The sequence below is a fragment of the Mustelus asterias genome, chromosome 7 (assembly GCF_964213995.1).
Source record: "Mustelus asterias chromosome 7, sMusAst1.hap1.1, whole genome shotgun sequence".
NCBI classification, from domain to species: Eukaryota; Metazoa; Chordata; class Chondrichthyes; order Carcharhiniformes; family Triakidae; genus Mustelus; species Mustelus asterias.
The window spans coordinates 128,447,305-128,473,299 of NC_135807.1; the positions used below are offsets into that span (position 1 = coordinate 128,447,305).

The 25,995-nt window shown below is 43.3% G+C and overlaps 1 protein-coding gene and 1 pseudogene across 2 annotated transcripts in view; one reads left to right on the forward strand and one right to left on the reverse strand.

Moving 5' to 3' along the window:
* Positions 1-2,993: 2,993 nt before the first annotated feature.
* LOC144495941 (desmoplakin-like) overlaps positions 2,994-25,995 on the forward strand; it is a 73,170-nt gene continuing 50,168 nt past the window's right edge. Inside the window, exons 1-5 of one of the 2 annotated variants that reach the window (XM_078216817.1) lie at positions 2,994-3,465; positions 10,786-10,882; positions 19,914-20,065; positions 22,214-22,397; positions 24,701-24,829. In XM_078216817.1, the coding sequence (XP_078072943.1) occupies positions 3,155-3,465; positions 10,786-10,882; positions 19,914-20,065; positions 22,214-22,397; positions 24,701-24,829 (873 nt within the window). In that variant the 5' untranslated portion in view covers positions 2,994-3,154. The remainder of the gene's footprint in view (positions 3,466-10,785; positions 10,883-19,913; positions 20,066-22,213; positions 22,398-24,700; positions 24,830-25,995) is intronic. The other variant, XM_078216816.1, reaches the window with a different exon arrangement.
* Positions 18,970-19,486, reverse strand: LOC144496024 (large ribosomal subunit protein eL14 pseudogene; annotated as a pseudogene).

Consider the following 25,995-nt stretch of genomic DNA (forward strand, 5'->3'; position numbering starts at 1 on the left):
CCTTCTCTATGAACGTGATGCTTTGTCTGTATAGTGTGCAAGAAACAATACTTTTCACTGTATGTTAACACATGTGACAATAATAAATCAAATCAAACCGAGTATTTCCCTATGTTTCCAGGGCCTGACTCCTAACTTTCACTTAATTAAAACAAATACTGTATAATTAAAAAGGTTAATCACTGAAAACTTTAACACTCGATAAATATTATGCGCAATATAAGCTCAAAAATTTCAAATTCCAGTTTTAGTTGGAGTTCACATCTGGATTATTACAAATAGTTTTTCTTTGGCCCAGAGTGCTGTGGAAGCCTGGCTGAAATGAATGCTTGCACCTTTTACACAAAACGCAGTGTCAGCTCAGGTTTAATATTGATGTGGAGATGCCGGCGTTGGACTGGGGTGGGCACACGGGGAATTAGAAGAGCAAAAAGGGGTCACGAAATGTTCTTGGCAGACAGGATTAAGGAGAATCCCAAGGCATTTTATTCATACGTTAGGAACAAAAGGGTTGTCAGGGAAAAAATCGGACCTCTCAGGGACAAAAGTGGAGAATTATGCTTGGAGCCCAAAGAAGTAGGGGAGATCCTAAATGAATACTTTGCGTCGGTATTCACAAAGGAGAGGGATGTGTTGACTGGGTGTGTCTCGGAGGGGAATGTTGAACCGTTGGAGAAAATCTCCATTACAAAGGAGGAAGTGTTAGGTTTGTTAGAGAATTTAAAGACTGACAAATCCCCAGGGCCTGATGGAATCTATCCAAGGCTGCTCAGGGAGACGAGAGATGAAATCGCTGGGCCTCTGACGCAAATCTTTGTCTCGTCACTGGACGCAGGTGAGGTCCCAGAGGATTGGAGGATAGCTAATGTGGTCCCGTTATTTAAGAAGGGTAGGAAGGATAACCTGGGTAATTATAGGCCGGTAAGCTTGACGTCCGTGGTGGGGAAATTGTTGGAGAAGATTCTTAGAGATAGGATGTATGCGCATTTAGAAAGGAATAAACTCATTAACGATAGTCAGCATGGTTTTGTGAGAGGGAGGTCATGCCTCACTAACCTGGTGGAGTTTTTTGAAGAAGTGACCAAAATGGTTGACGAAGGAAGGGCCGTGGATGTTGTCTATATGGACTTTAGTAAAGCGTTTGACAAAGTCCCTCATGGTAGGCTGGTGAAAAAGGTTGGATCTCATGGGATAAAGGGGGAGGTGGCTAGATGAGTGGAGAACTGGCTTGGTCACAGAAGACAGAGGGTGGTAGTGGAAGGGTCTTTTTCCGGCTGGAGGCCTGTGACTAGTGGTGTTCCGCAGGGCTCTGTATTGGGACCTCTGCTGTTTGTGATTTATATAAACGATCTGGAAGAAGGTGTAACTGGGGTGATCAGTAAGTTTGCGGACGACACAAAATTGGCAGGACTTGCAGATAGTGAGGAGCATTGTCAGAAGCTACAGAAGGATATAGATAGGCTGGAAATTTGGGCAAAGAAATGGCAGATGGAGTTCAATCCTGATAAATGCGAAGTGATGCATTTTGGTAGAAATAATGTAGGGAGGAGCTATACGATAAATGGCAGAACCATAAAGGGTGTAGATACGCAGAGGGACCTGGGTGTGCAAGTCCACAGATCCTTGAAAGTGACGTCACAGGTGGAGAAGGTGGTGAAGAAGGCATATGGCATGCTTGCCTTTATAGGACGGGGCATAGAGTATAAAAGTTGGGGTCTGATGTTGCAGATGTATAGAATGTTGGTTCGGCCGCATCTGGAATACTGCGTCCAGTTCTCGTTGCCACACTACCAGAAGGACGTGGAGGCTTTGGAGAGAGTACAGAGGAGGTTTACCAGGATGCTACCTGGTATGGAGGGGCTTAGTTATGAGGAGAGGTTGGGTAAACTGGGGTTGTTCTCCCTGGAAAGATGGAGGATGAGGGGAGACTTAATAGAGGTGTATAAAATTATGAAAGGCATAGATAGGGTGAACGGTGGGAAACTTTTCCCCAGGTCGGTGGTGACGTTCACGAGGGGTCATAGGTTCAAGGTGAAGGGGGGGGAGGTTTAACACAGATATCAGACGGACATATTTTACACAGAGGGTGGTGGGGGCCTGGAATGCGCTGCCAGGCAAGGTGGTGGAGGCGGACACACTGGGAACGTTTAAGACTTATCTAGATAGCCATATGAACGGAGTGGGAATGGAGGGATACAAAAGAATGGTCTAGTTTGGACCAGGGAGCGGCGCGGGCTTGGAGGGCCGAAGGGCCTGTTCCTGTGCTGTATTGTTCTTTGTTCAGTAAGAAGTCTCACAACACCAGCTTAAAGTGCAACAGCTTTATTTGGAATCACGAGCTTTCGGAGCGCCGCTCCTTCATCAGGCTTAACGTTTGACACACTTAATCGTTTTCCTTTGCAGCCATACCTATCGGCAGCCACACACACACACTGCCCCAAAAGAGCAAATGCTGGAAAACCTCAGCAGGTCTGGCAGCATCTGTCAGGAGAGACAAGAGCTGACGTTTCGAATCCAGATGACCCTTTGTCAAAGCTAAAAGGCATAGAAAACTTTCTCCCCCCCCCCAGAAAATGGGAGATATTTATACTGTAGGGGGAGGGAATGAAAGATGAGTCATAGCCACAAAAATAATGGGAAAGGCTGCTTTTCACACACACTGCCCCCTTTTAAACTCGATGTGGAGATGCCGGCGTTGGACTGGGGTAAACAGACTCCCCTTTTAAACTCAACACTAACCAACAAATCAGCCACGCACAGATCTTATTCCAATGTGAACACGCCACCTGGTTAGAAAGAAAAGTCAGCAAAATGGGATGGGTGTGATCTTTATCTGGTTAGAATACACTTTTTTTTGAAAACCCTACACCATGGATTAGGTCGCTGCGGGCTAAGAGGCGTTTCACTCTTCAGAACAGAGAAGCCAGCCAGCTCTGCATTACTCAGGTGTGGGCGGTTGCTGAGGGTGTAACTGTGTTGCGCCCAAACCTTGGGGAGGAGTTTCGGGAACCAAAGTGGGAATTCTTCCTGCAATCTGCTTGCAGTCTTGCGGGAGGGTGTAGAGATGGTGGAGTGACTCCCCTCCCGTGCAGCCGGCTGGATTTATATATAATATATATGCAGTAGCGAGTCGGGAGAGAGAGCCGGTGCAGCGATGAGTTTACGCGGCTCACAGACCGCGTTGAATCGCCGCTCCGTGTCCTACATGGGTCGCATGTCCGGAGACTATTCCACCCGTAGTGATGGAGCGGGGGACGTGTTTGTGTCAGCCAGCCCCTTCCACTACGGAGGAGGTGACATCCAAATGGCTGGCCAACACCTGGCTGGACCCTACCTGCCCGGGCAGCTGCATCACACCTTCGGGGCTGGTGGTGAGCTGCCCATGACCACCCAGACTCAGATGATGCAAATCACCAAAAGCCCTCGGATGTCAGGCCACGACTTTGATACAAGTCAGTACACCAGGTAAAGATAATGGGCTGAATGGCCTCCTTTCTGCACTGTAGGGATTCTCTGATTTCCTCTCCCTCCTCCCCCTTTGACCAACTTTGTAGCAAAGTTATTTTTTTCCTAATTTGGTTTCTATTTTAATGTCTTTAAAAGCGTTTTGGCATTGGTTATTTTTAACTATTTCTTTTTGGTGGGTGGGAGAAGAGACATTGGGTGTGGGGAGAACTGGAGGGCGAATTCTGGGCGTGTACTGTGTGATCTGAAAGTAGTTGCTGAAGTGCCTCAAAATGGATCCTTTAGTTTTCAGAGTCTCACCTGCGCTGGGCGTGGCAAGCCTTTGCCGCACCTTTAAAAAAAATACAAAATGAAGTTACGAGAGGAGAGAGCAGTGTTTCAACAGTTTGCCCATTTGCAGTGGAACCCCACCTCTTTGATAGTTTTGAGAATCAGACTGCCTAATTTGTTGTACAACTTTGAAAAAGAGGCGTATTTTCACAAATCAGTACCTTGCAACATGCACTTGCTGTGGGATTTGTGTCCTTGGCGGTATTTACCCTTCAGCTCAATAACAACAGGTTATGTAGATATAATCACAGTGCCGTTTGTGGGATATTGCCACATGAAAATTGGCTGCTTTGTTTCTTTGGAAAATAGAAGCAGGAGTATACCATTTATTTTATTCATGGCTGATCATCAAAATCAATATCCTGCCCCAGCACCACCCCCCCCCCCCAATATCCCTTTAGTCCCAAGGTCTAAATCATGTCCACGTGACTGAAAGACAATCCGTGTAGCACTGTGTAACATTTGTGTTGGGCAGTGACTGCATTTCAAAAGTAATGAATCGGCTGTTAGGTGCTCTGGCTATCTTGAAGTTGTGAAAACTGATTTCCACCTCCGTGACAGAGCCCACATCTACCTCACCACAACTCATCCGCTATGGAAATCTTGATCCATTGCCTTTCTCACCTCTAGACTGGGGTGACATGGTAGCACAGTGGTTAGCATTGCTGCCTCGAAAGCACTGTTGCCACTGATTGAGCAATTAAACTCAGGAATGTGTAAAATGCCAGAATTGAAGGAGGGTAAAGATCTCAAGGTTGTAGGGGAGGAGATTCAAGAGACAGGGAGTGGTGACATAGAGGGACTTGAAAACAAGGATAGGAATTTTAAAACGGAGGTGTTGCCAAAACAGGGGCTAATGTAGGTCAGTGAGCGCATGGATGATGGACAAATGGGTCATAGCGTTAGTCAAGATACAGTCATGAACTTTGTTTTGGATGAACTCAAATTTATGGAGGGTACAAGGACGGAGGGCAGCCAAAAGCTATTCCGGCTTGGGTCATTGTCTGTGCAGAATCTGCATGTTCTCCTCGTGTTTGCGTGGGTTTTCTCCCACAGTCTGAAAGACATGCTAGTTAGGTGGATTGGCTATGCTAAATTCTCCCTCAGTATACAATGGCAATGGGGGGATTTTTGCAGTAACTTCACTGCAGTGTTAATGTAAGTTAACTTGTGACGCTGAGAAATAAACTTATTCTTGTGCACTTTTGGCTGCCCTCCTTCCTTGTACCCTCCATAAATTTGAGTTCATCCAAAACAAAGTTCATGACTGTATCTTGACTAACGCTATGACCCATTTGTCCATCATCCATGCGCTCACTGATCTACATTAGCCCCTGTTTTGGCAACACCTCCGTTTTAAAATTCCTATCCTTGTTTTCAAGTCCCTCTATGTCACCACTCCCTGTCTCTTGAATCTCCTCCCCTACAACCTTGAGATCTTTACCCTCCTTCAATTCTGGCATTTTACACATTCCTGAGTTTAATCGCTCAGTCAGTGGCAACAGTGCTTTCTATTGCCTAAGTCCCAAACTCTAATTTCCATCCTGGATGTCTCCCACTCTCCTCTAGACTGTAAATCTAATTCTCACCGAGCTTTTAGTCACCCATTCTAATGTCATCTTATCTGAAAGTTTACACTAACGTTTGACAATTGTCCTATGAAGTGCCTTGGGATATGTTAAAGGAATTATATAAAAGTTATATAAATGCAGATTTTTCTTTCACACTTTGTGTTGAGCTGGGTGGATGAGAACCACAAATTACTTGCATGCCTTGGGGGTACTCTTCAAATACTGACATGTTTTGAGAATATTATTCAAACTAATGATAAGAGGAATGCAGTGTCGTATTTGCCGATTTCTTTCAAGTGAAATGCTACTCATCTGACAATGAGAGTAAAATGAAGATTAGTTAGAAATCTGATGTGTCTGCCAAAAGTCATGTGTGGGGCACAATTGAAAAATTTGCAGAGGACACAAAAATTAGCAGTGTAGAGGATAGTGTAGAGGATAGTGTAGAGGATAGTGTAGAGGATAGTGTAGAGGATAGTTGTAAGCTGAAATGATAGGTTGGTGGAATGGGCAGGAAAGTGGCAGATGGAGTTCAACTCTAATAAGTGTGAGGAAGGTTAAAGAGTAAAAGGGAATACACAATAAATATACGGAGAGGGGTAAATGAACTGAGAGATCTCGGCTTGCAAGTGCACAGATCCCCAAAGGTAGCAGTACAGGTAGATAAGGTTGTAAAGAAGGCATATGGAGTGCTCTCCTTCATTGACAGGAGTATCAGATATGAAGGTAGGGATATAATGACGAAACTGTATAAGACACTGGTGAGGCCACAACTGGAGTATTGTGTGCACTTCTGGCCATCATATTACGAGAAGAGCGTAATTGTACTGGAGAGTACAGAGAAGATTTACTAGAATGTTGTCAGGGCTGGGGAATTGTAGCTGCAAGGAGAGATTGGAGAGCTTGGGGTTGCTTTTCTTGGAGCAGATAAGGCTGATGATTGAGGTGTACAAAATTGAGGGTTAGGGAGAGAGTGGATGGGAGGAACTTGTTTCCCTTGGCACAGAATTCAAAATGTGGTGGTGCCGGCGTTGGACTGGGGTAAACACAGTAAAAAGTCTCATAACACAAACCTGTTGGACTTTAACCTGCTGTTGTGAGACTACTTACAGAATTCAAAAGCCAGGGGTCATAGGTCAAGAAGGATTAGAGGGGACATGAGGAAGAACCTCTTTACACAGAGAGTGTTGGGTGTCTGGAATTCACTCCCCGAGTTGGTGGTGGAGGCAGAGAGCCTAAACACATTTTAAAAATACCTGGATTGCAGGGCTATGGGCCATGTGCAGGAAGATGGGATTAGAAAGGGCATCTGGGTGTCTTTGAGTCAGCATGGACAAGATGAGCAAAATGGCCCCCTTCTCTGCTGTATAATTAAAAGTAAAGTTTATTTATTAGTCACAAGTAAGGCTTACATTAACACCAACGAAGTTACTGCGAAACTCCCCTAGTTGCCACACTCTGGTGCCTGTTGGGGACAATGCACCTAACCAGCACGTCTTTCAGACTGTGGGAGGAAACTGGAGCATCCAGAGGAAACCCACGCAGACACGGGGAGAACACTGACCCAAGCTGGAAATCGAATCCGGATCCCTGGTGCTGTGAGGCAGCAGTGCTAACCACTGTGCATCCATGCCACCCATAGTCTATGGTTCGAGGAAGGATGTGAAGACATTGGAGAGAGTACAGAGGAAATTCACAAAAATGATTCCAGGGATAAACCATTGAAGCCGTGAGCATATTTGGAGAGATTGAGTCTGTTTTCCTTAGAAAAAAGAAGGCTGAGAAGAGACTTTATAAAGGTAGCCAAGATCATGAGGGGTATGGATAGGGTAAACAATGAGAAACTGTTCTTGCTCCAGAATACATCAAGAACTAGAGTGAAGAGATTCGTAATAATGGGCAAAAGGAGTCGAAGTGATGTGAGGAAAGTACTTTTCACCCAGAGGGTGGTTGGAGTTTGGAACAAACTTCCTGAGAAGGTGGTGGAGGCAGATTCAGTCATGGTATTCAATGTATTGCTATCTGAAAAGAGAGAATGTGCAAGGTTATGGGGATAAGACAGGGGCAGGGGATTGGGTAGAACACTTTTTCAGAGAACCAGAGTGGACTTGATGGGTCAAATGGCCTCCTTCTGCGCTGTAAAGATTGTGATTCTATCTTCACACCCCTTCCTCTCCCAACCCAAGTAACATTAAAAAACCAAGCCGCAAAAGGAGATTTTAGAGCAGATTTCATAAGCCATAAGAGGCCAGAATTGGAGGAGCACATACCTTGAGGATTCTAGAGATTGGAGATGGGGGGTGGGGGGGTGAAGCTGGGTTTGGAAACAAGGATGAGAATTTTAAAATTGCGACATTCACTGAGAGCCAATATAGGTTATTGAGTACATGGGTGATCAGTGAATGGGCTTGATACAAGTTAGGACATAGACAGCACTTGGATGATTTCAAGTTTAGGGAGGGCAGAATGTGGAACACAACTGCGAGTGCTTTGGAATAATTAAATTGAGAAGTAACATAGATGGGGAAGAGGGTTCCAGGAGTAGATGAGCTGAGGTAGGAGCAAGGTCAGATGGTCTTAGTGATGGCAAGGATGTGTGACCGGAAGTTCATCTCGGGGTCAATTATGTCATCAGGGTTGCAAACAGCCTGGTGTAGCCTCACATTTGCAAAGGAGAGAGGTGGAGTCGGCGGCTCGGGCGTGGAATTCTGTGACTTCGGTCTTCCCAATGTTTAGTTGGAGGAAATTTCTATTCAGCCAGCACTGGACGTTGGACAAGGAGTCTGACAATTTATAGAGAGTAAACATATTGAGAGAGGTGGTGATGTGGCAGAGCTGGGTGATGCCAACCTGCAAGTGGAAACTAATGTCTTTTCTAATGAAACTGAGTGGCAGCATATAGATGAAGGATGGGGTCAAGGATATACCCTCACTAACTGCTGGAGGTAATGGTGTGGGAACATGAAGAAGGCATACTGGCTATGACTAGAGAGATTTGAATGCAAGTGCAGTTCCACATAACTGGAAGATGGTTAAAGAGGTATCGAAGAGATGGAGGATCATTTGGCTATTGTGTTGAAGGCTGCAGACAAGTTGTGATGGATAAAATAGTTTACCATGATCATAGTCACAAAAAATATACTTTGCGACTTAGAGCTTTTTGAAGTGTGGCAGGGTGGGAAGAACTCAGATGTTGTCTTCCGCAAAAGCTGGGCACAGATTCACGAGGTGACCACATATTAAATGACTTTGGAGAGGAAAGGGAGGTTGAAGATAGGGTAGTAACTTTGCCAGGAAGGTGAGGTCAAAAGTTAGCTTTTTGAGCAAGGGGTTAATGACAGCAGATTATTCTGAGTGCTTGTTACAACATCTGAAGAGCGAGAACCATGACTATATCAGCTAGCATGGGAGCCAAAAGAAAAATTCAGTTGTCAGCACCTTGGGAATAGAGTCGAGTGGAACAGTAGGTGGGTCGCGTGGGCAGGATGAGCTCTGCGAGGGTATGAGGGGAAATCTGAGCACACTGTGACAAGGTTGTGAGTTCAGGGCTACGGTGGAGAGAACCCATTGAGTTTGGGAGGCAACTGATGGCTGATCTCGATCTTAGTAAAGTATGCCCATGCACTCCTTGTACTTGTTGGAGGCAAGTGTGGAGGAGACAGAGGAGAGAGGTTTAAAAAGAAGGTTTGATAAAGAAAGAAAACTAGGATAATCTTCACATTTCATGATGATGCTGATACAGTGAGCATTTCTCGCAAGGATCTATCCAGCCAGTTCTGGTGATGAATGGATGAACTAGTTACCCATCATTCCACATTCCTTGAACTTAAGGGACTAGAGGTGAGGGCCAGACCGGGAACAGTCTGGGTGCAAGAACGTAATGGTTTTAATAAGACCTGGGGATCAAAGGTGGAAGTGAGAGTGTGATTTATAGGTACAGAAATGTTTAGTTGTATAGAGGACCAAAGGCTAGGCAATTGAAACTTTGAAAGTTCAGTGTAAATGAAATGTAAGAGGCGTTTTCCGGGGCAAAAGCATTGCTGGCTGGGCCAGCATTTATTGCCTGTCTCTCACATGTCAGAGGGCATTTGAAAGTCAGCCACATTGCTGTGGGTCTGGAGTCATATGTAGGCCAGACCAGATATGGACAGCAGATTTCCTTCCCTAAAGGACATTCGTGAACCAGATGCTGATTTTTTTTACCACAATCGACAATGGTTTCATGGTAATTGTTAGACTTTTAATTCTAGACTTTTATTGAATTCAAATTTCACCATCTGCCACGGCCTGATTTGACCCCAGGGCCCCAGTGGACACAATGAAGGAGGATGGAGAAGGGGAAGGTAGATGTGGATGGAAAATGATACAAGGAAGTCATGAGAAATGGCCTTGTCTTTGATTGATGTGATGGAGGTAACAAGATTAAATGAGATGGCGAGACTGAGAGGGTTATCATGATTATGGCTTGGGATGTTTTCATGAGGGGAGCATTGGGTGAAGGTAGCAGGGCAGTGAACTCTGGAGAGAGAAAGCAAGAATTGAGATGGAGGTGAAATTATTGAGGGTGAGAAGTCACTTGGGTCAGAGGAGGGGGAAAGAAAGCAGTGAAAATATCTTGGTGAGAAAACTTTAATTATACTTGGGTGGGTGGTAGAGAATGAGGATTTTAAATGAAAGGTGATGAGGTAGAACAAGGTGAGATGCTCAGAGGTGGTGAAAGTGTTAGAATTAAGGGAAAAGATCAAGGTGTGATCTGCTGATGAAAGTTACATCACCTGCATGATGGTGAAAGGTATGGCCAGGTGCGAGGCCTCAATTAGGGGAAAGGTGTCATTGTTCCTCAGCCAGTTCAAGGCCATGATTTTGATGTAATCATCCACAATAAGCTCACGGACGTCAAGATCCCTGTTCACAAGGGAACGTACATTCTGATGGGAGATGCGGAGAGAGGTGACAGTGATCCACTGGCAAAGCCCACAGGGTCAGCCCTGGGAGGCATGATTTGGATGGACAATCAATTGGCAAAATTGACTCCCAGCAAATGCGATAGATCGAAAAGTCAATTAATAGGATGGGGCAGTTGTGGTTGCTGTTCACAGGATTGCAATGATGAGTGTCTTGATGGACCCTTTGGCGAATACCAAGAGAGGCAACGTGAGAAGCTGTAGGCTTATCTAAGGGAGTTGAGTCCAGAGTGGCACCAGTATAGTAAAATAGTCAAGCAGTTCTGAAGGTTGGGTTGGGGATTTGGGTGTGCACGGGGTAAATGAAAGGAAGTGTGATGACAGGAGAGAGGTATCCAGGAGGCTAAAGATTGAGAAGTTAAAAAGAACTACAGCAGTGTGTTAATACAGAAGCAACTGATTTTGATAAACACATTTAATTGTACTGCACACACTCCTATCTGTTTCTCTTTAAGCAATATGGATTCACTAAAAAGACATCATAGCCTGATCCAAAAGATGACGGACGGCTGTGCAAAGAACCTCAGTCGTGCAGAGATTCTACTTCAACAGGTAAATTCTCACGTAGATTGGATGAAAAGTTTTAGAACGCACAAACATCTTTCATGCAGGTTACAATAAAATGTGGTATTCATATTTCTGATGTCTCAATGTAACAAAGATCAAAAGTGATTTGCAAATGTATTCTATTTTTAAAATAAAAGTTTATGATCCTGTGCATTGGCCTTGGGGGTTTTCTGTTTTATTAAAAAGTCATTTTTATTAGCTTCTTCCAACAGCTGGAGGGCCGAAGGGCCTGTTTCCTGTGCTGTACTGTCCTTAGCTATGTATTGATTTCATTTTTATCCTTGTAACCTCAAGTTTTCAGTCATTAGGCCTCTAATATGATTCAGACAGCAATCAACATTACAGCTATGATGCTATGTAGAGGTAGTGGGCTAGAAATATGTCTCAGGAAGCAGTAAAACACGGAGTTTATTGTATCAGCTGCCTGCTGTCAAATGCCCAGTTATGTTGACTTCAATAAAACTGTATATTGTGCATTATATATAACAGGCAGTTTGTGAAATAGTGCCTGGTTTGCACTGTTGCATAAGATTAATATTTACCCTGGTAAAACTGGAAAATTTGTTGAACCTTAGCATAATATTTTATTAAAAACATCCTTGAAGTATAGAAGTTGGAATTGGTTTTCTCATTAACATTCTTGTCCAAACTGCCATCCAACATCGTCCATGTTTTAAAGTCAACACCATTAATAAGTTAGCAACAAATGGAACAGTTGCCAACTTCAGGTGCTGCAGGGACACTCATGTTTTAAACATATCTCCATGCAAGTCTCACTGCATATTGAGAGTGTTTTTCGGATGAAGGGGACGGACCTGGGCTGAAATTTGGTGGATAATATTTGCAACATCAAGTAATGGCTATTTTCAACCCTGATCTTCCAAGACCCTGCCATTACTAAACCATCGTTTTCATCTTGGGAGCTCCATTGATCATAAGTTTAACTTGCTCTTGTCTAAGACAGCATGGCAGAGATGGGTATTATGCAATGAATGTCTCACTTCCAGACTCTAAAACCTTCTTGCCATTATTTTGTTTATATATTTATTCTTGGGATGTGGGCTGTTGCTGGTAAAGTTGGCATTTGTTGGTGATGGGTGAGCTGTCGTCTTGAGTCACAGCATTCCATCTGCAAGATAGAATATTCATATGTAACCTGGATAGGTACAGCTGCACCAACACCGAAGAAACTTGACAATATCCAGGACAAAGTGGTTTGCCTTATTAGGTTGCCTGATTCTGGATTCTAGGAATAATTTACTCCCATCGTGAGAGAGTAGAACAGACTGTCTGGGAAAGACCATAAAAGCAAAGTAATTTGATATCTTTAAAAGCTATACAGATATGTGGTTGGAAAGAATGGATGTGGAGAACCATAGAATCCCTACAGTGCAGAAGGAGGCCATTCGGCCCATTGAATCTGCAACGACTCTCCAAAAGAGCATCCTACCCAGGCCCCCCACCCCCCCATTACTATCCCTGTAACCCTATGGATTAACCATGGCTAATTCACCTAACCTGCACATCTTTAAACTGTGGGAGGAAAGTGGAGCACCCAGAGGAAACTCTCTCAGACATGGGGAGAACGTACAAAAACTTGGCTTAACAAAATGAGGGTGCAAATTTGATGCACTTAATTCCCTACTATTTTTACTTTCACACCTATGTTGCAATGGTCAGTAGTTCTTCAAATTTTAGATACCTGAAATTAGGGCAGTTTGTTGATGTCAAGAAAATGGCTGAGCCAACAGAAATCATTACAGCAGAAAAAAAGGGATCCAGAATTACCAGACTCATAGAATAATAATTTCACCATTTTGAAGGAAGATTAAGACTTAGATTCCATTTGCATTTTATGTCTGTCATATTCAAAGTGATTTCAAGGGCCAGATATTTGCTACCAAGCCAGTGTATGTGAAGATTTATGGTGTTCACTTGTTTGCAATAACTTCCCAATTGCAAATCATATCAGATTCTACAGACTCAATCACATGGCAAGAATGAACACTTTAACCATTTTATAAAAGGCTGTTAGGCCCTCAAGTCCCTTTCCCATGCCTCCACAATAGCCATTTACCTAGTATCTACTGTAGATAGACCTCCACTGCCTTGTAGATTTGAAAAAACATCTTCTAAACATCCAATGGAGCTCTCACTCATACACACTTGATACAGAAAAATAACTTTCATTCAAAGATTTTAAATCTCCTAAGTGGTCAATCTGTAATTTAAAAAGAACAAACTTTAATTCAGTAATCACATTAAAGACGGCTAATCCTTTAATAGCCTCTTAAACCCGTCAATCAAAATGTGAATGGATCTATTGGTTTTAGCCTTTTGAAACTCAGCCAAGCATTCACAATGAACTCGGTTATAATAACCCTTTGTTTTTGTATTTTGTTTCTAAAATTACACCACATGGCCTGTTGATCGATGTACTCCAATAGCTTGTGCTTTTTTTCCTCTTGACATTTACAGCCTATTTGCTTTCTTTCTTTTGAAGGGCTGGGATTTAAATTACTCCAAACCACAACAGGTGAACACTCTTGAAGAGCAGATAAGATCTGCTTGCATCTCAAGGAAAAGTGATGGCCGAGTGGTATTATCACTATACCATTAATCCAGAAATTCGGCTAATGTTCTGGGGACCCCAGTTTGAATCATGCCGTGGCAGTTGGTGGAATTTGATTTCAATAAAAATGATCTGGAATTAAGAATCTACTGATGACCGTGAAACTATTGTCAATTGTCGGAAAAACCCATCTGGTTCACTAGTGTCCTTTAGGTAGATGCAGGTAGGATATTCCCAATGGTGGGGGAGTCCAGAACCAGGGGTAGACCATTTAGGACGGAAGTGAGGAGACATTTCTTCACCAAAGTGTAGTGAGCCTGTGGAATTCTTTACCACAGGAAGTAGTTGATGCCTGAATTTATTCAAGAGGCGGCTGGATATAGCACTTGGGGCGAATGGGATCAAAGGTTCTGGGGAAAAGCAGGATTAGGCTATTGAGTTGGATGATCAGGCGTGACCATAATGAATGGCGGAGCAGGCTCGAAGGGCCAAATGGCCGCCTCCTACTCCTATCTTCTATGTTTCTATGAAATCTGCTGAACTTACCCAGTCTGGCCTACATGTGACTCCAGAGCCACAGCAATGTGGTTGGCTCTCAACTGCCTTTGGGCAGTTGAAAGTCAACTGATGAACAATAAATGCTGGCCAGCCAGTCCCACGAATGAATAAAAACAATCCACAAGTTTGTGACTCCCACACCTTAAGGCCCTTGGAATAGCAGATCCATGTGGCTGTGTGATTTGCCTCTCCACCTCTCTCTCTCTCCCCCCCCCCCCCCATCCTGTTTCCTCCCTGCTTTTCTTCGCCCTAAATTTCAACCAAAGATGTCCAGTTTTGATGGGGTGTGGTTCCATGAATGTGTGATGCTCTCTGATACCTCACCTGAGGCCTTTACTCACGCCTGAACTCCAATGTGGTCCTGAAATCCAACCGTGTCCTTCCAATTTACTGTCATTATTTCAGTAAACGCTTGGGGAAAACTGGAGAAATGCCAAAAATGGTCATATTTTCCATTTCTCTGGACATCTGTCACACACAACAACAAAGCTGTTCTTTTCTAGCATCCATGAATGTGTGCTCTGTACTCTACACCTTATCTAACAAAAAAATAATCAATCTCGGTTGATGGTTGAAGCTCCATCAAGGCATATACCACAAATCAAAGGACAATTTAATTTGCTCTCCCTCTATAAACAGTGTGTTATTATCAGCTGGGAAAATGGGGAAAACAAGGACAATGTAGCTCTCATTAGAAGCACAGCTGGATTGTCCTCTTAAAGGATTAAAATGAGGCTAGGTTGCATAAATGTAGTTTATATTTTCTTGAGTTTAAAGGGCTGAGGTCTAACCTAATCAAGGGCTTTAAAATGAACAAAATGGATTTGATAGTTTATCTGCATCTAAACTATGTCCTTTGAGGTAATCCAGAATAAAGAGGTATAATAAAATTAAAGCTAAACCATTTGGGAGTGAATTTAGGTAGCACTTTTTAACACAAAGAGTAAAGGATATCTGAAATCTATTCCCTAAAAAACCATAACCACATATTTAGAGTCTGTTGAATTAAGTGAGATTGAGTTTCTTTTTGTTAGATAAGGTATAGAGACTACAGAGCAAAAGTAGGTAATTGTAGTTGCAGTGCAGATCAGATATGATCTTATTGAATAGCAGAACAGGCTTGAGAGTGTAAATGGCCTCTTCCAGTTCTACACATACTCTCTCAAACTGATTGAACAAGATTCCCACATTCCTTTCAAAGTTAACCATCACAAGCAATAGGGACTTTTAATGTCCCTGTTTCTGATCCAGAAGCTCCAGATTCAAATTCCACCCTAGGACTTGCTGCCCAAGAAAGGTATGTACATAACACAACCAAATAGACTGACTTATCAACATGCAAATGCTTCTCTCGCATGCAAGTGGCAGGCAGTAAGAGCAGGAGAGATTTCTGGTCAGCCATGTGAAAGAATGTTGGACCCTGTACCATCACAATCCATATCTCCAGACGACGGTTGTTGTCACAGAAACTCTGGCTTCACTGAACTGTAACACTCCCCCATTGAGGACTTTGAAAGGAATGAACACAAAGCAAAAGTCAGGGTGTCACCTTCACAGAGCAAATAATAATGGGCAATAAATGTGGATCAACATTGTGCACATCCTGATGACAAAGACCAGAGCTACAAGTTTGACTTTTACCGTGAGATTCGGGACCCCAGTGTTGGTGCAAAAAACAGGTCCTGAGCCTCCAAGTTCCAACAGCTGGACCTGCTCTGCAATTTTACAAAAGGTGGCCACCTGATTGGCTGCCTCCAGGTTGACCATTCAATTAGGGACAGTGGGCAGACTCCTAATGCTGTCAGTTCAATCAGAGGGCTGGCAACTGTGAAGCCTCAGTGCCACCATGTCAGGTAGATGCTGACGAGATAGTCAGGAAGAGGGCTAAGGTTTGCGGGGAAAACTCTTCAGCAGGGTGTAGTTGGGGCTGCCTTCCTTTGGCCACAGAATCCCGGCTTTGATGCTGTCCCCCTCCCCGTGTTGGCCATCACAGGGAGGCTGGCTCCATTAAGTCACTGGCCAGACTGGCTTTTATTGTCTATCTGTAGTTGTCCTGTGGGTCACCTTAAACTACTATAGTTCATGCAATGGCGGTGCTGTCAGGTAGAGAGTTCCAAGATTTTGACCCGGCAACGAAAAAAAGGACAGCATTTTATACCCGAGTGGGTAAGAGAAATTGGAGTTGATGGTATTCCAATGCATCAACTTTCCATCTCATTCTAGGTTAGGGGCACCTTAGCAGGCCTGATCCCTCACCCTGACATTTGGCGTGGGTCATTTTCAACACGTCATTTGGACACACTAGGGTAGCATTTGGCATGTTGAAAAACAAGCAGAATGTATCCCAATGCTTGGGTTTAAGGTCTAGTCTGTAATCTGTGTTAGATTTATAACAGTCACTATGTTGACCTTCATTGTTTGGCAGCGTCTCTGGTGGCCATCTGAAGATGATGTTGGAACAATTTAAAATGCGAAGAATGGCCCTGCACCTTTCAGGTGCCCTTCAACAAAATGCATAAAAAGTAAGATGGAGCAAGTGCTGTATATGCTGCGACTGGTTATTCCAGTTCTACAGTGACCTAATTAATACTCCTTAAAGTGACTCTGGAGGGTATTGAAGAAAAGTACGAAAGGAGATTTTCAATGGACTCTACAGCACAATTGTGCGCCCTTGACGGCTCAATTTCCTGCCTAAGTCCATCCCAGAACTTATCTACTCCTGGCGCATTGCCAATTTGCTCCTTGTTGCTGGGTGAGCTACTGCTGGAAGAAATTTGATTTGATTTATTATTGTCACATGTATTATTATACAGTGAAAAGTATTGTTTCTTGCGCGCTATACAGACAAAGCAAACCGTACATAGAGAAGGAAAGGAGAGAGTGCAGAATGTAGTGCGACAGTCATAGCTAGGGTGGAGAGAAAGATCAACTTAGTGCGAGGTAGGTCCATTCAAAATGGCAGCAGGGAAGCAGCTGTTCTTGAGTCAGTTGGTACGTGACCTCATACTTCTGTATCTTTTTCCTGATGGAAGAAGGTGGAAGAGAGAATAACTGGGGTGCGTGGGGTCCTTAATTATTCTGGCTGCTTTTCCGAGGCAACAGGAAGTGCAGACAGAGTCAAAGGATGGGAGGCAGGATTGCGTGATGGACTGGGCTTCATTCGCAATTCTTTGTAGTTTCTTGTGGTCTTGGGCAGAGCAGGAGCCATACCAAGCTGTGATACAACCAAACTGGTTCCCCTGGGAAGGCCATTCTCCCACACAAGTTCCATCTTTTAGCTGTCCCTTTTGCTGATGATCGAAGCTCAGGCTACAAACTCTACAAGATCCCAAGTGAGATGAGGGGAAGGAGGTGGTGGGCATCAGTCCCAGAGTGAGACTGCTCAGCATGTACAACAGCAGTTAGAGCTTGCGACATCGAACTGGGACGAACAGCTACCCACAAGCCACTACAGAAGATAGGAATCAACCTTGCATGCTTACTGCCAAGCTGCCTCTACCCCTCAATCTTCTGATATGAAAGTCACTCAGCTCTGCAGTTATCCATTTCTACTGGACCGCCATGCCCAGGAGAAAGTAACATTGGCATCAGGAACATCACATGTATATGTGACTCCTACACTATTGCAGCTCCCATACTCTGTAGGTCTTTTTGCACTCAATATTGGTCCTGGCATGGCAGGATCAAACCTCAGCACTTGGCACCAGCTATAAATAACGTGGCCTCACCTATAACATAGGCCTGAGATATGGGGCCCATGGACCATAGCACCTTATTGAGGAAATACTGGAAGTTGCTGGGGACGTTGCTTGGCACAGTTATCGGGTATTCCTTTACAACTTTTCCCATGCTAAGAGTCATCAAAAGGATGCTCAGTCTCCACACATCCCCCTTTTCATCACTTTTGTAAGGACGTTATAAAAAGTTTATAAAAGTCACAAGTAAGGCTTGCATTCACACTGCAATGAAGTTACTGTGAAATTCCCCTAGTCGTCACGCTCCAGTGCCTGTTCGGGTCAATGCACCTAACCAGCACATCTTTCAGACTGTGGGAGGAAACCGGAGCACCCGGAGGGTGGGGACGTGGGGAGAACGTGCAAACTCTACACACTGACCCAAACTGGGAATCGAACCCGGGTCCCTGGCACTGTGAGGCAGCAGTGCTAACCACTGTGCCACCCCTGACCACTCAGTTATTATGGAGATATTCCAAGGCAGCCAGGAGCTGCACTGGAGCCAGTCAACTGCAACTGGGGTCCCTTTGCTCAGGGCATCTGAGTGGCTGGAGACATTGACATGTTCAACCAGAAGGTTGATCACAATAGAGTTCTCCTGCTTCTTGCAGCACATCGCCGTGTAACAGACCTGATAAGAAACCTGCCCATCTTCTGCCACTGAAGAACCCATTTATAGATTACCTGTCAATTTTCCAAGGCATTGTGGACTGACTGGTTCAACTGCTTGCTCTTACCACCAAGCTTTCCCCTGCACACCGTAAACCCTCCAGTTGATCCCATATTGCAATATATAAGCTTGTGCGGCTGGGATCTGTCCTCATTGCTACATAGAGAAAGTTGCCGTTAAACGCAGAACGTGGCACACTTTTGACCGGATACAATTGTTTCATTAACCATTTGTTCCAGATGATCCAATTGCTAATTTTTATTGGAAGAGCTGACCTTAAGATGGAATGGTGATTGAAGTTGGGTGCAGGGTAGCATTTGGATTGGAGAGGAGATGATTGATTTGGATTCCTGCACTGATCCCTGCTGAACTTGTAGATGGGTGTTGGGTGAGGACCGAGATGGGCTGAACACTGAATATTCAGTTTTTCTCACTGACGGGTAGAATGCCATTTGTGGGCAAGATGCTGAAGATGTGCATGGCATCCACAAAATCACAAGCCAGCAAGTTGTCAACTTCAGGAGAGAAGGAATTAAATTTAACTCCCTGTGACGCACTCTTTGGGAAAACCCAGCCTAATATTTACTTGTTTATTCTTTTTGTTTAAACAATGAACGTTTGATGCTTTGTTGTCAGCTTCCTCCTTCAGTTTTGACAGCTTGTGCTTGACGATTGTGTTTCTCATTTTCTTGGTCTTCATGGCTTTGTAGCGATCAAAGTCTGTCATTTTGGCTCTCTTTGCACAGGCTTCAATTTTCTTTGCCCAGTGGGTGGGGGTGGGGGGGGGAGGTGCTTCCCATTTCTCGGTGACATTCTCCTTTTCCCAGACAGCTTTCACACACTTGTGGCGGACACTGTGTGGCATTTGAATCTTGAGATCAGTGAGCTGCGTATGTTTAAATGGCATTTGCTTGTCTCCGCACTCCGCTGCAAGGGCCATCCACCAATGCCCTGTTCTGGTCAATAACATCAACAATCACCACCAGTTTGCCAGCGTGAGGGCCAAAAGCAACATAGACCATGCGGTTGATCTCCACATATCGCTTGTAGACCATGGCAGCTGGCAGCCAGGAGAGAGAGTGAGAGCATGGTGTATGGTTATAATGGAGCATCAACTGTACTTGGGAATATGAGGAAGCATTATCTCCATCTTGTTGCAAAATTCCTGTGATGTGTCTGTACCACAGTCATGTGTAGTTTGGGTAGTTGGGAGCTACAGATATCCCGAGTGATTTATGAATGGTAACTTGTATTTGGGGTACATTCAACAATTGTACTTTATTGAAAACCTGCACGAAATACAACGTATTCAAATAAAATTACTTGTCATTTTATTTTAGCCAAAGCATTAACTTGTCATGTTTCTGCACAAAATTATTTGAATACTTTAGTCGCTTGTAAAATGAAATCATGTTATATGCTTACAGTGGAATAGAATGTTCTTTGGTGAAGAGCCATTTTTGTTCTCTTATTTCATTTCAGGATCTGAATGCTTTTGATTCTGGTATGTCCGGAAGACACAGATTACAAATTGATGAATTCTTGAAAATTGCTGGTGAGGAGCTAGCAAAAATTGAAGACTATGCTGAAGATTTGAAACGTAATGGGATGGCTTCTGAATCAACCCAAAAAAAGTAAGGAAATTTACTTCTATTCAAGTGTAAGCTGAAATATATTGAAGATTAGTTTTGAATCATAGGAATGGGGGTCTGTCACTCATTCCTATGGGCCTATTCTGCCATTTGATCAGATCATTGCTGATCTGAACCTCAATTCCATCTCCATACCTCATAATATTTTTACAAAAACCTGTAAACATTAGTCTTGGATATTATGACTTGTAACAGAAAGTGTCCGTCAGATATTGCAAGATGAAAAATTTATTGGCTGGAATTTTATGGTGCCTTGATGGCAAGTTTGAAGGCAGGGGCATTTGTAAAATGCAACGCTCATCCCAGATCTAGCTCCCATTTTACAAGGCATTGGGTAGCCCGCCTGTACTTGGGCCTATTGAGGCTGTCAAATGGCCAATTGGGTGCCTCATCCCGCCACTATTTTACACACGGGAGGGGGAGGTCAACAGCAAGCAGGTAGCTTGGTAGTTTTAGTTACCTGGGCTGGTATTGGGCAAGGGGGTCTATCTATTTCGGCGTTGTGTACCCACTGAGGCAGTGCCTCTCCCCCTCAAACCTGACACTCTACACCAGGACAGTTTTATTGACAGAGACATGGGGCAAAATAAACAGCATGCGCAATAGAGGAAATATTATGGACAGCAACTTTTTTGTTTAATAATTCTGTCATTCATTAGGTAGAGTCCAAAATGTATTTTTGAATGGAATCCGTATTAATCGTCTTAATTCTGTTTCTTATAATGTTAACTACAGATCAGGGGCGGCATCATGTAAGCATGTTAAAATAGTTTGATTCCATTCTCTGCTGCTCGAAAGATCTTCCCCTGCCCCTCTGACAAGCCATTTAAGATTGGACCTGAGTGTCCAATCTGTCACACCTGTGAAGTAGCTTATTAAAATAAATTAAAATATTTTTGCAGCATTTTTTTTTCTGTTGCCTCAAATTAAATGAGGACATTTTTGTTGTATTTTCATTGCAAGCCCAGTTTTCCCTAACTGAACTCGCCGTTAAATTTATTTGCCAGGATAATAAAAAAGCTGGGCGATTGTGAAGTTACTGAAATTGTGTAAGTGTGAGATAATTGCAAATCAGAATAATGATGTATTCATGGTGAGCAGAAAACAAAGTGGGCCAGATAGTCACTTGTTTACTTTTACAGAGTTGTTGCAAAATTGTTCTGATTCATTAGATTTTGTAGTGTCCTTTTCGGGCCAATTTTAACTCCCCTACCCAACGAGAGGATCGAGCAGAGTCCACTTATTGGCTTGAGGTTGTACTGTTATTGCCTGGTGACATCTTGCCTTATCTTTGAAGTTGGCTGAAGTTCCTGCTGCAGACAAACAAGGGGCCAGTTTATCTTTAGAAGTCTCATCCCAATGACATCGGAGTAGGCAGAAGACACCAAGATAGAAGAAGAAATCATAGAAGCCCTACAGTACAGAAAGAGGCCATTTGGCCCATCGAGTCCGCACCGACCACAATCCCACCCAGACCCTACCCCCATATCCCTACATATTTTACCCACTAATCCCTCTAACCTACACATCTCAGGACACTAAGGGGCAATTTTAGCATGGCCAATCAACCTAACCCGCACATCTTTGGACTGTGGGAGGAAACCAGAGCACCTGGAGGAAACCCACGCAGACTCGAGGAGAATGTGCAAACTCCACACAGACAGTGACCCAAGCCGGGAATCGAACCCAGGTCCCTGGAGCTGTGAAGCAGCAGTGCTAACCACTGTGCTACCGTGACGTAAGATTTTTTTGGCTGGAATCTTTAGGACTGTTAAATGACCCTCAGGCCTCTCTTGACTTAGAACATAGAACATAGAACATTACAGCGCAGAACAGGCCCTTCGGCCCACGATGTTGCACCGACCAGTTAAAAAAAAAAACTTAGTCCTATCAGGCTCTGTTATGGACATGCCGTTCCAATTTTCATGTTTTGGGCTTCATCTTGACGATAAAGGTGAAGATTGATTCCACAAATTTGCTGGATGTGAGGGTTAAACCCACATAATAACACTAGGGTGGATAACGGACACCAAAGTCAAAACTGACAGTGAAAACCCAATATTATACTTTGTTGGGGCTCTCTTCAGCTAGGCCTGTTCAGTAGTCACTATATTTGAAACTTTCCTGCAGGCTGTTTAGTCTTCGGAATCAGATGCATGCCATTTCAAAGGCTATCACTGACCGATACGCTGAGCGAATGATTGAAAGGAGCCGGACTCTAAGGCAACACAGCATCCAAAAACCCAGAAGTTCCTGGGATGATGGGTTTTCGAGATCCACTAGTGAGATGTACAGTTGGTTAAGCCAACAGAAGGTAAGTAAAGTTGCACTTGGAAAAAAAGTGACTAAGTATTTATAGAATAACGAAAAGAAGAATTGACTTTATTAATTAAAAACTAAATTCAAAGTTTCCTTTTCTTCCTTTTCAGTTTTTTTGTCCTTAAGTTATGCCATTTACCCACTAAACCATTTTTGATTTTAGAGAAAAGTACACCAGGAAGAAGTTCTAACTCAAGTGGTGATGGACGTTGAATGAAGTTGGTGTTTACATCAATTAGACACTCATCTGTTGAAACTACAGGAGATTCCATCAAACACAAATTAGATATATTTTTCCAAAGTGAATATAATGGGGCAAGTCTATTGATATGCCACCTATTATATAATGAGATGATAGGCAAAATTGCTATTTCCAGCTCTATGAAAAGTGGTTTGAGGAGAAGACAGTGGGTTTGGTTGAAGGAGAATTGGGATTCTTCTGTTCTTAATCTTCACATGTGAATTGTCTCATTAGTTTCCTTCTTTATAAGATATCTCTCATTCCACTTCGTAAGTCTAAGATTGACAATGTTTAAGTGACAGCTTGAGGAAATCCTACACTGCCCAGCATTATTGCAATGAAATGTCTGCAGAATCTCAATTATTAATCAAGTAGCACTGAGTACTTCATTGTACCTATTTACAACTTCTGTCCTTGGCTGACAGAGATGTCGCCATGAAGCAGGTATTTCTGGTCATGTTACTGTGAATAGGGAGATCAGGTTATCGTGGATTGTCTGAGAATAAAAGAATCGCAGCTGTTTGCTGCCTAAAGTGCTTAGCCATGCAGAATGAAGTAGCTGGCATCACTCACAACTTGTACTGTTAATCCAGCAGGTTCTGATCAGGCCTTTATTATCTCATCAGTCTTGTAGTCTGTCCTTGGAGCATTCCACATTGAAATTTGTTGATTTTTCTTTATTCTCCCTCGCGTTCAGTTTCCCTTCTCCGTCCCTCACCAACCCCCTAATAATTTGGGTATATACTTGAAAAGAAATGAATTTGATGAGTGCCTGAGCAAGGTTTTTGACAACTATTATGCCAACTGCACTGCTAATTGTTGAATATTATCTGAAGCCACTTGGAAATGCCCAGTTGCATGAGCATTAGAGCAGTTGTCACCTTTACAGCTGTGCCGCACTGGCAAGAAGCTGCAGTTTGTGTGCCAACAGCTGGTACATCTTGCTTACTGCACTGGGACAAAAGGAAACCTTATTACATAATACCAATAGGAAAAATCTAGATGTGAGTTATTTTGGTTGGTCAACCATCTGGTATTGGTACCTACAACCTGGGTGCTGCCTATGCTCCAGATACTGTCCTTTCTTGGTTTCTCTCCTCCCCTCCATGTAGCCTCATCACCTTCTTACTCCAAGCATGGAGGTTATGGAATTCCAGGAGGTAATATCATCATCAGTATCAGTTGTACAATGCCACATGCCTTCTGATACCATTGCATTATCAACTTAATTGCCTGTGCACATGTCATGCTAGGCCCAATCTACATAATGATTTATTCAGCTATAAATTCATTACTTTTAAAAAAAGCTACATTATAGTTATCAGTCTCTTGGGCTAATTAGGTTGATTGAATAGTTGTGCTTTGCTTTATGAAGAACTCTTGCTCTCTAACCTACAATACAATGATGTGTATTTTCTAGTGTAACATGGACAGAATGGTCTGAAAATAGATAGGTTTTGTATTGCTATAGCTTACGACATGCTTTGTGTCGTGCAGGGTGATACGTTTGCTTCAAGTGGTTTTGGTATCGGTGGCACGAGAGCAAAATTGTGCTGTATGGCAGCGGTTTAAAGAATTTCAAAATAGAATTCAGTTATGGGTTGAAATACCTCTTGGGGGAGAGAGGGGCAAGGGCAGGTGGAATCACTGCCGCAAGTGGATTGGGAATTCAAAGGGAGAAAAGGATAAGTTTCCAATGGCTGGTTTTAGGGGCAGGCACCTGGCTATAGACCTCCCTGCTCGTGTGATTATAGGGGAAGTTAAATCCAGCTTTTGCATATTTAATACAGTCAAGGTCGTCAGTATTGATTTTTATGCTTGATTTTTTTGTAAACCACGTGGACAGAACTGTGTCTAAGGTTTGTTTTCTTTTCCCCTCTGATGTCATTCCTAATGCTTGTGTCAAGTATTAATTCAAAATATAGGCTAAACTATTTTAATAATTATTTTAATTTAGTCCACAATTGGCAATTAGCCTTCTGTAATAGGAAAGAATAGAAAGGGAAATTCGAATCATAATTATTCTTCTTAAATTAATCTCTTCATTTTCCATACAGCATGTGTTAGATGCTCAAGAATGGGGAGTAGATGCAGCCTCGGTAGAGCACCAGATAAATGAGCAAAGAAGATACCATAGGAGCCTAGAAGATTATCGTTGGAAAATAGATAAGCTCAAAGCGGAACAGGTAACTATACAAAGCCTTTGAATATTTTCCCCCCAAAATTATGCTTTGCTGTAATGGAAACATACTTGGAAGGAAGGTCACTACTGTACTTGGGACAGTATTCCTGAAAGAAGGACCATCCTTCCAAAATAATCTCCAAGCTGATCTTTGTTACCTGAGACCCTGCTGAACATGGAATGTTTTTGAGCCAGTTGGAAAGATTTGCTTCCCAATATTGTTGCACTCTCTTCTGAGATTAGAAAAGTAGTGGCCAATGTTTTCTGATGCTGCAGTAGGTACTGCGATTTGAAGGTTATGCACTTTGGAAGGAGGAATGGAGGCACAGACTATTTTCTAAATGGGAAAATGCTTAGGAAGTCAGAAACACAAAGGGACTTGGGAGTCATTGTTCAAGATTCTCTTAAGGGTAACGTGCAGGTTCAGTCAGCAATTAGGAAGGCAAATGCAATGTTAGCATTCATGTCGAGAGGGCTAGAATACAAGAGCAGGGATGTACTTCTGAGGCTGTATAAGGCTGTGGTCAGACCCCATTTGGGCCTCGTATCTAAGGAAGGATGTGCTGGCCTTGGAAAGGGTCCAGAGGAGGTTCATAAGAATGATCCCTGGAACGAAGAGCTTGTTGTACGAGGAACGGTTGAGGACTCTGGGTCTGTACTCATTGGAGCTTAGAAGGATGTGCGGGTTAGGTTGATTGACGATGTTAAAAATTGTCCCTTAGAGTCCTGAGATGGGTAGGTTAGAGGGATTAGCGGGTAAATATGTAGGGATATGGGGTTTGGGCCTGGGTGGGATTGTGGTCGGTGCAGACTCGATGGGCCAAATGGCCTCTTTCTGTACTGTAGGGTTTCTATGATTCTATGATCTATGAGGGGGGATCTTATTGAAACTTACAGGATACTGTGAGGTCTTGATAGAGTGGATGTGGAGAGGATGTTTCCATTAGTAGGAAAAACTAGAACCAGAGGGCACAACGTCAGACTAAAGGGATGATCCTTTAAAACAGAGATGAGGAGGGATTTCTTCAGCCAGAGAGTGGTGAATCTGTGGAACTCTTTGCCGCAGAAGGTCATTGAGTGTCTTTAAGACAGAGATAGATAGGTTCTTGATTAATAAGAGATTCTTAAGAGATTATGGGGAAAAAGCAGGAGAATGGGGATGAGAAAAAT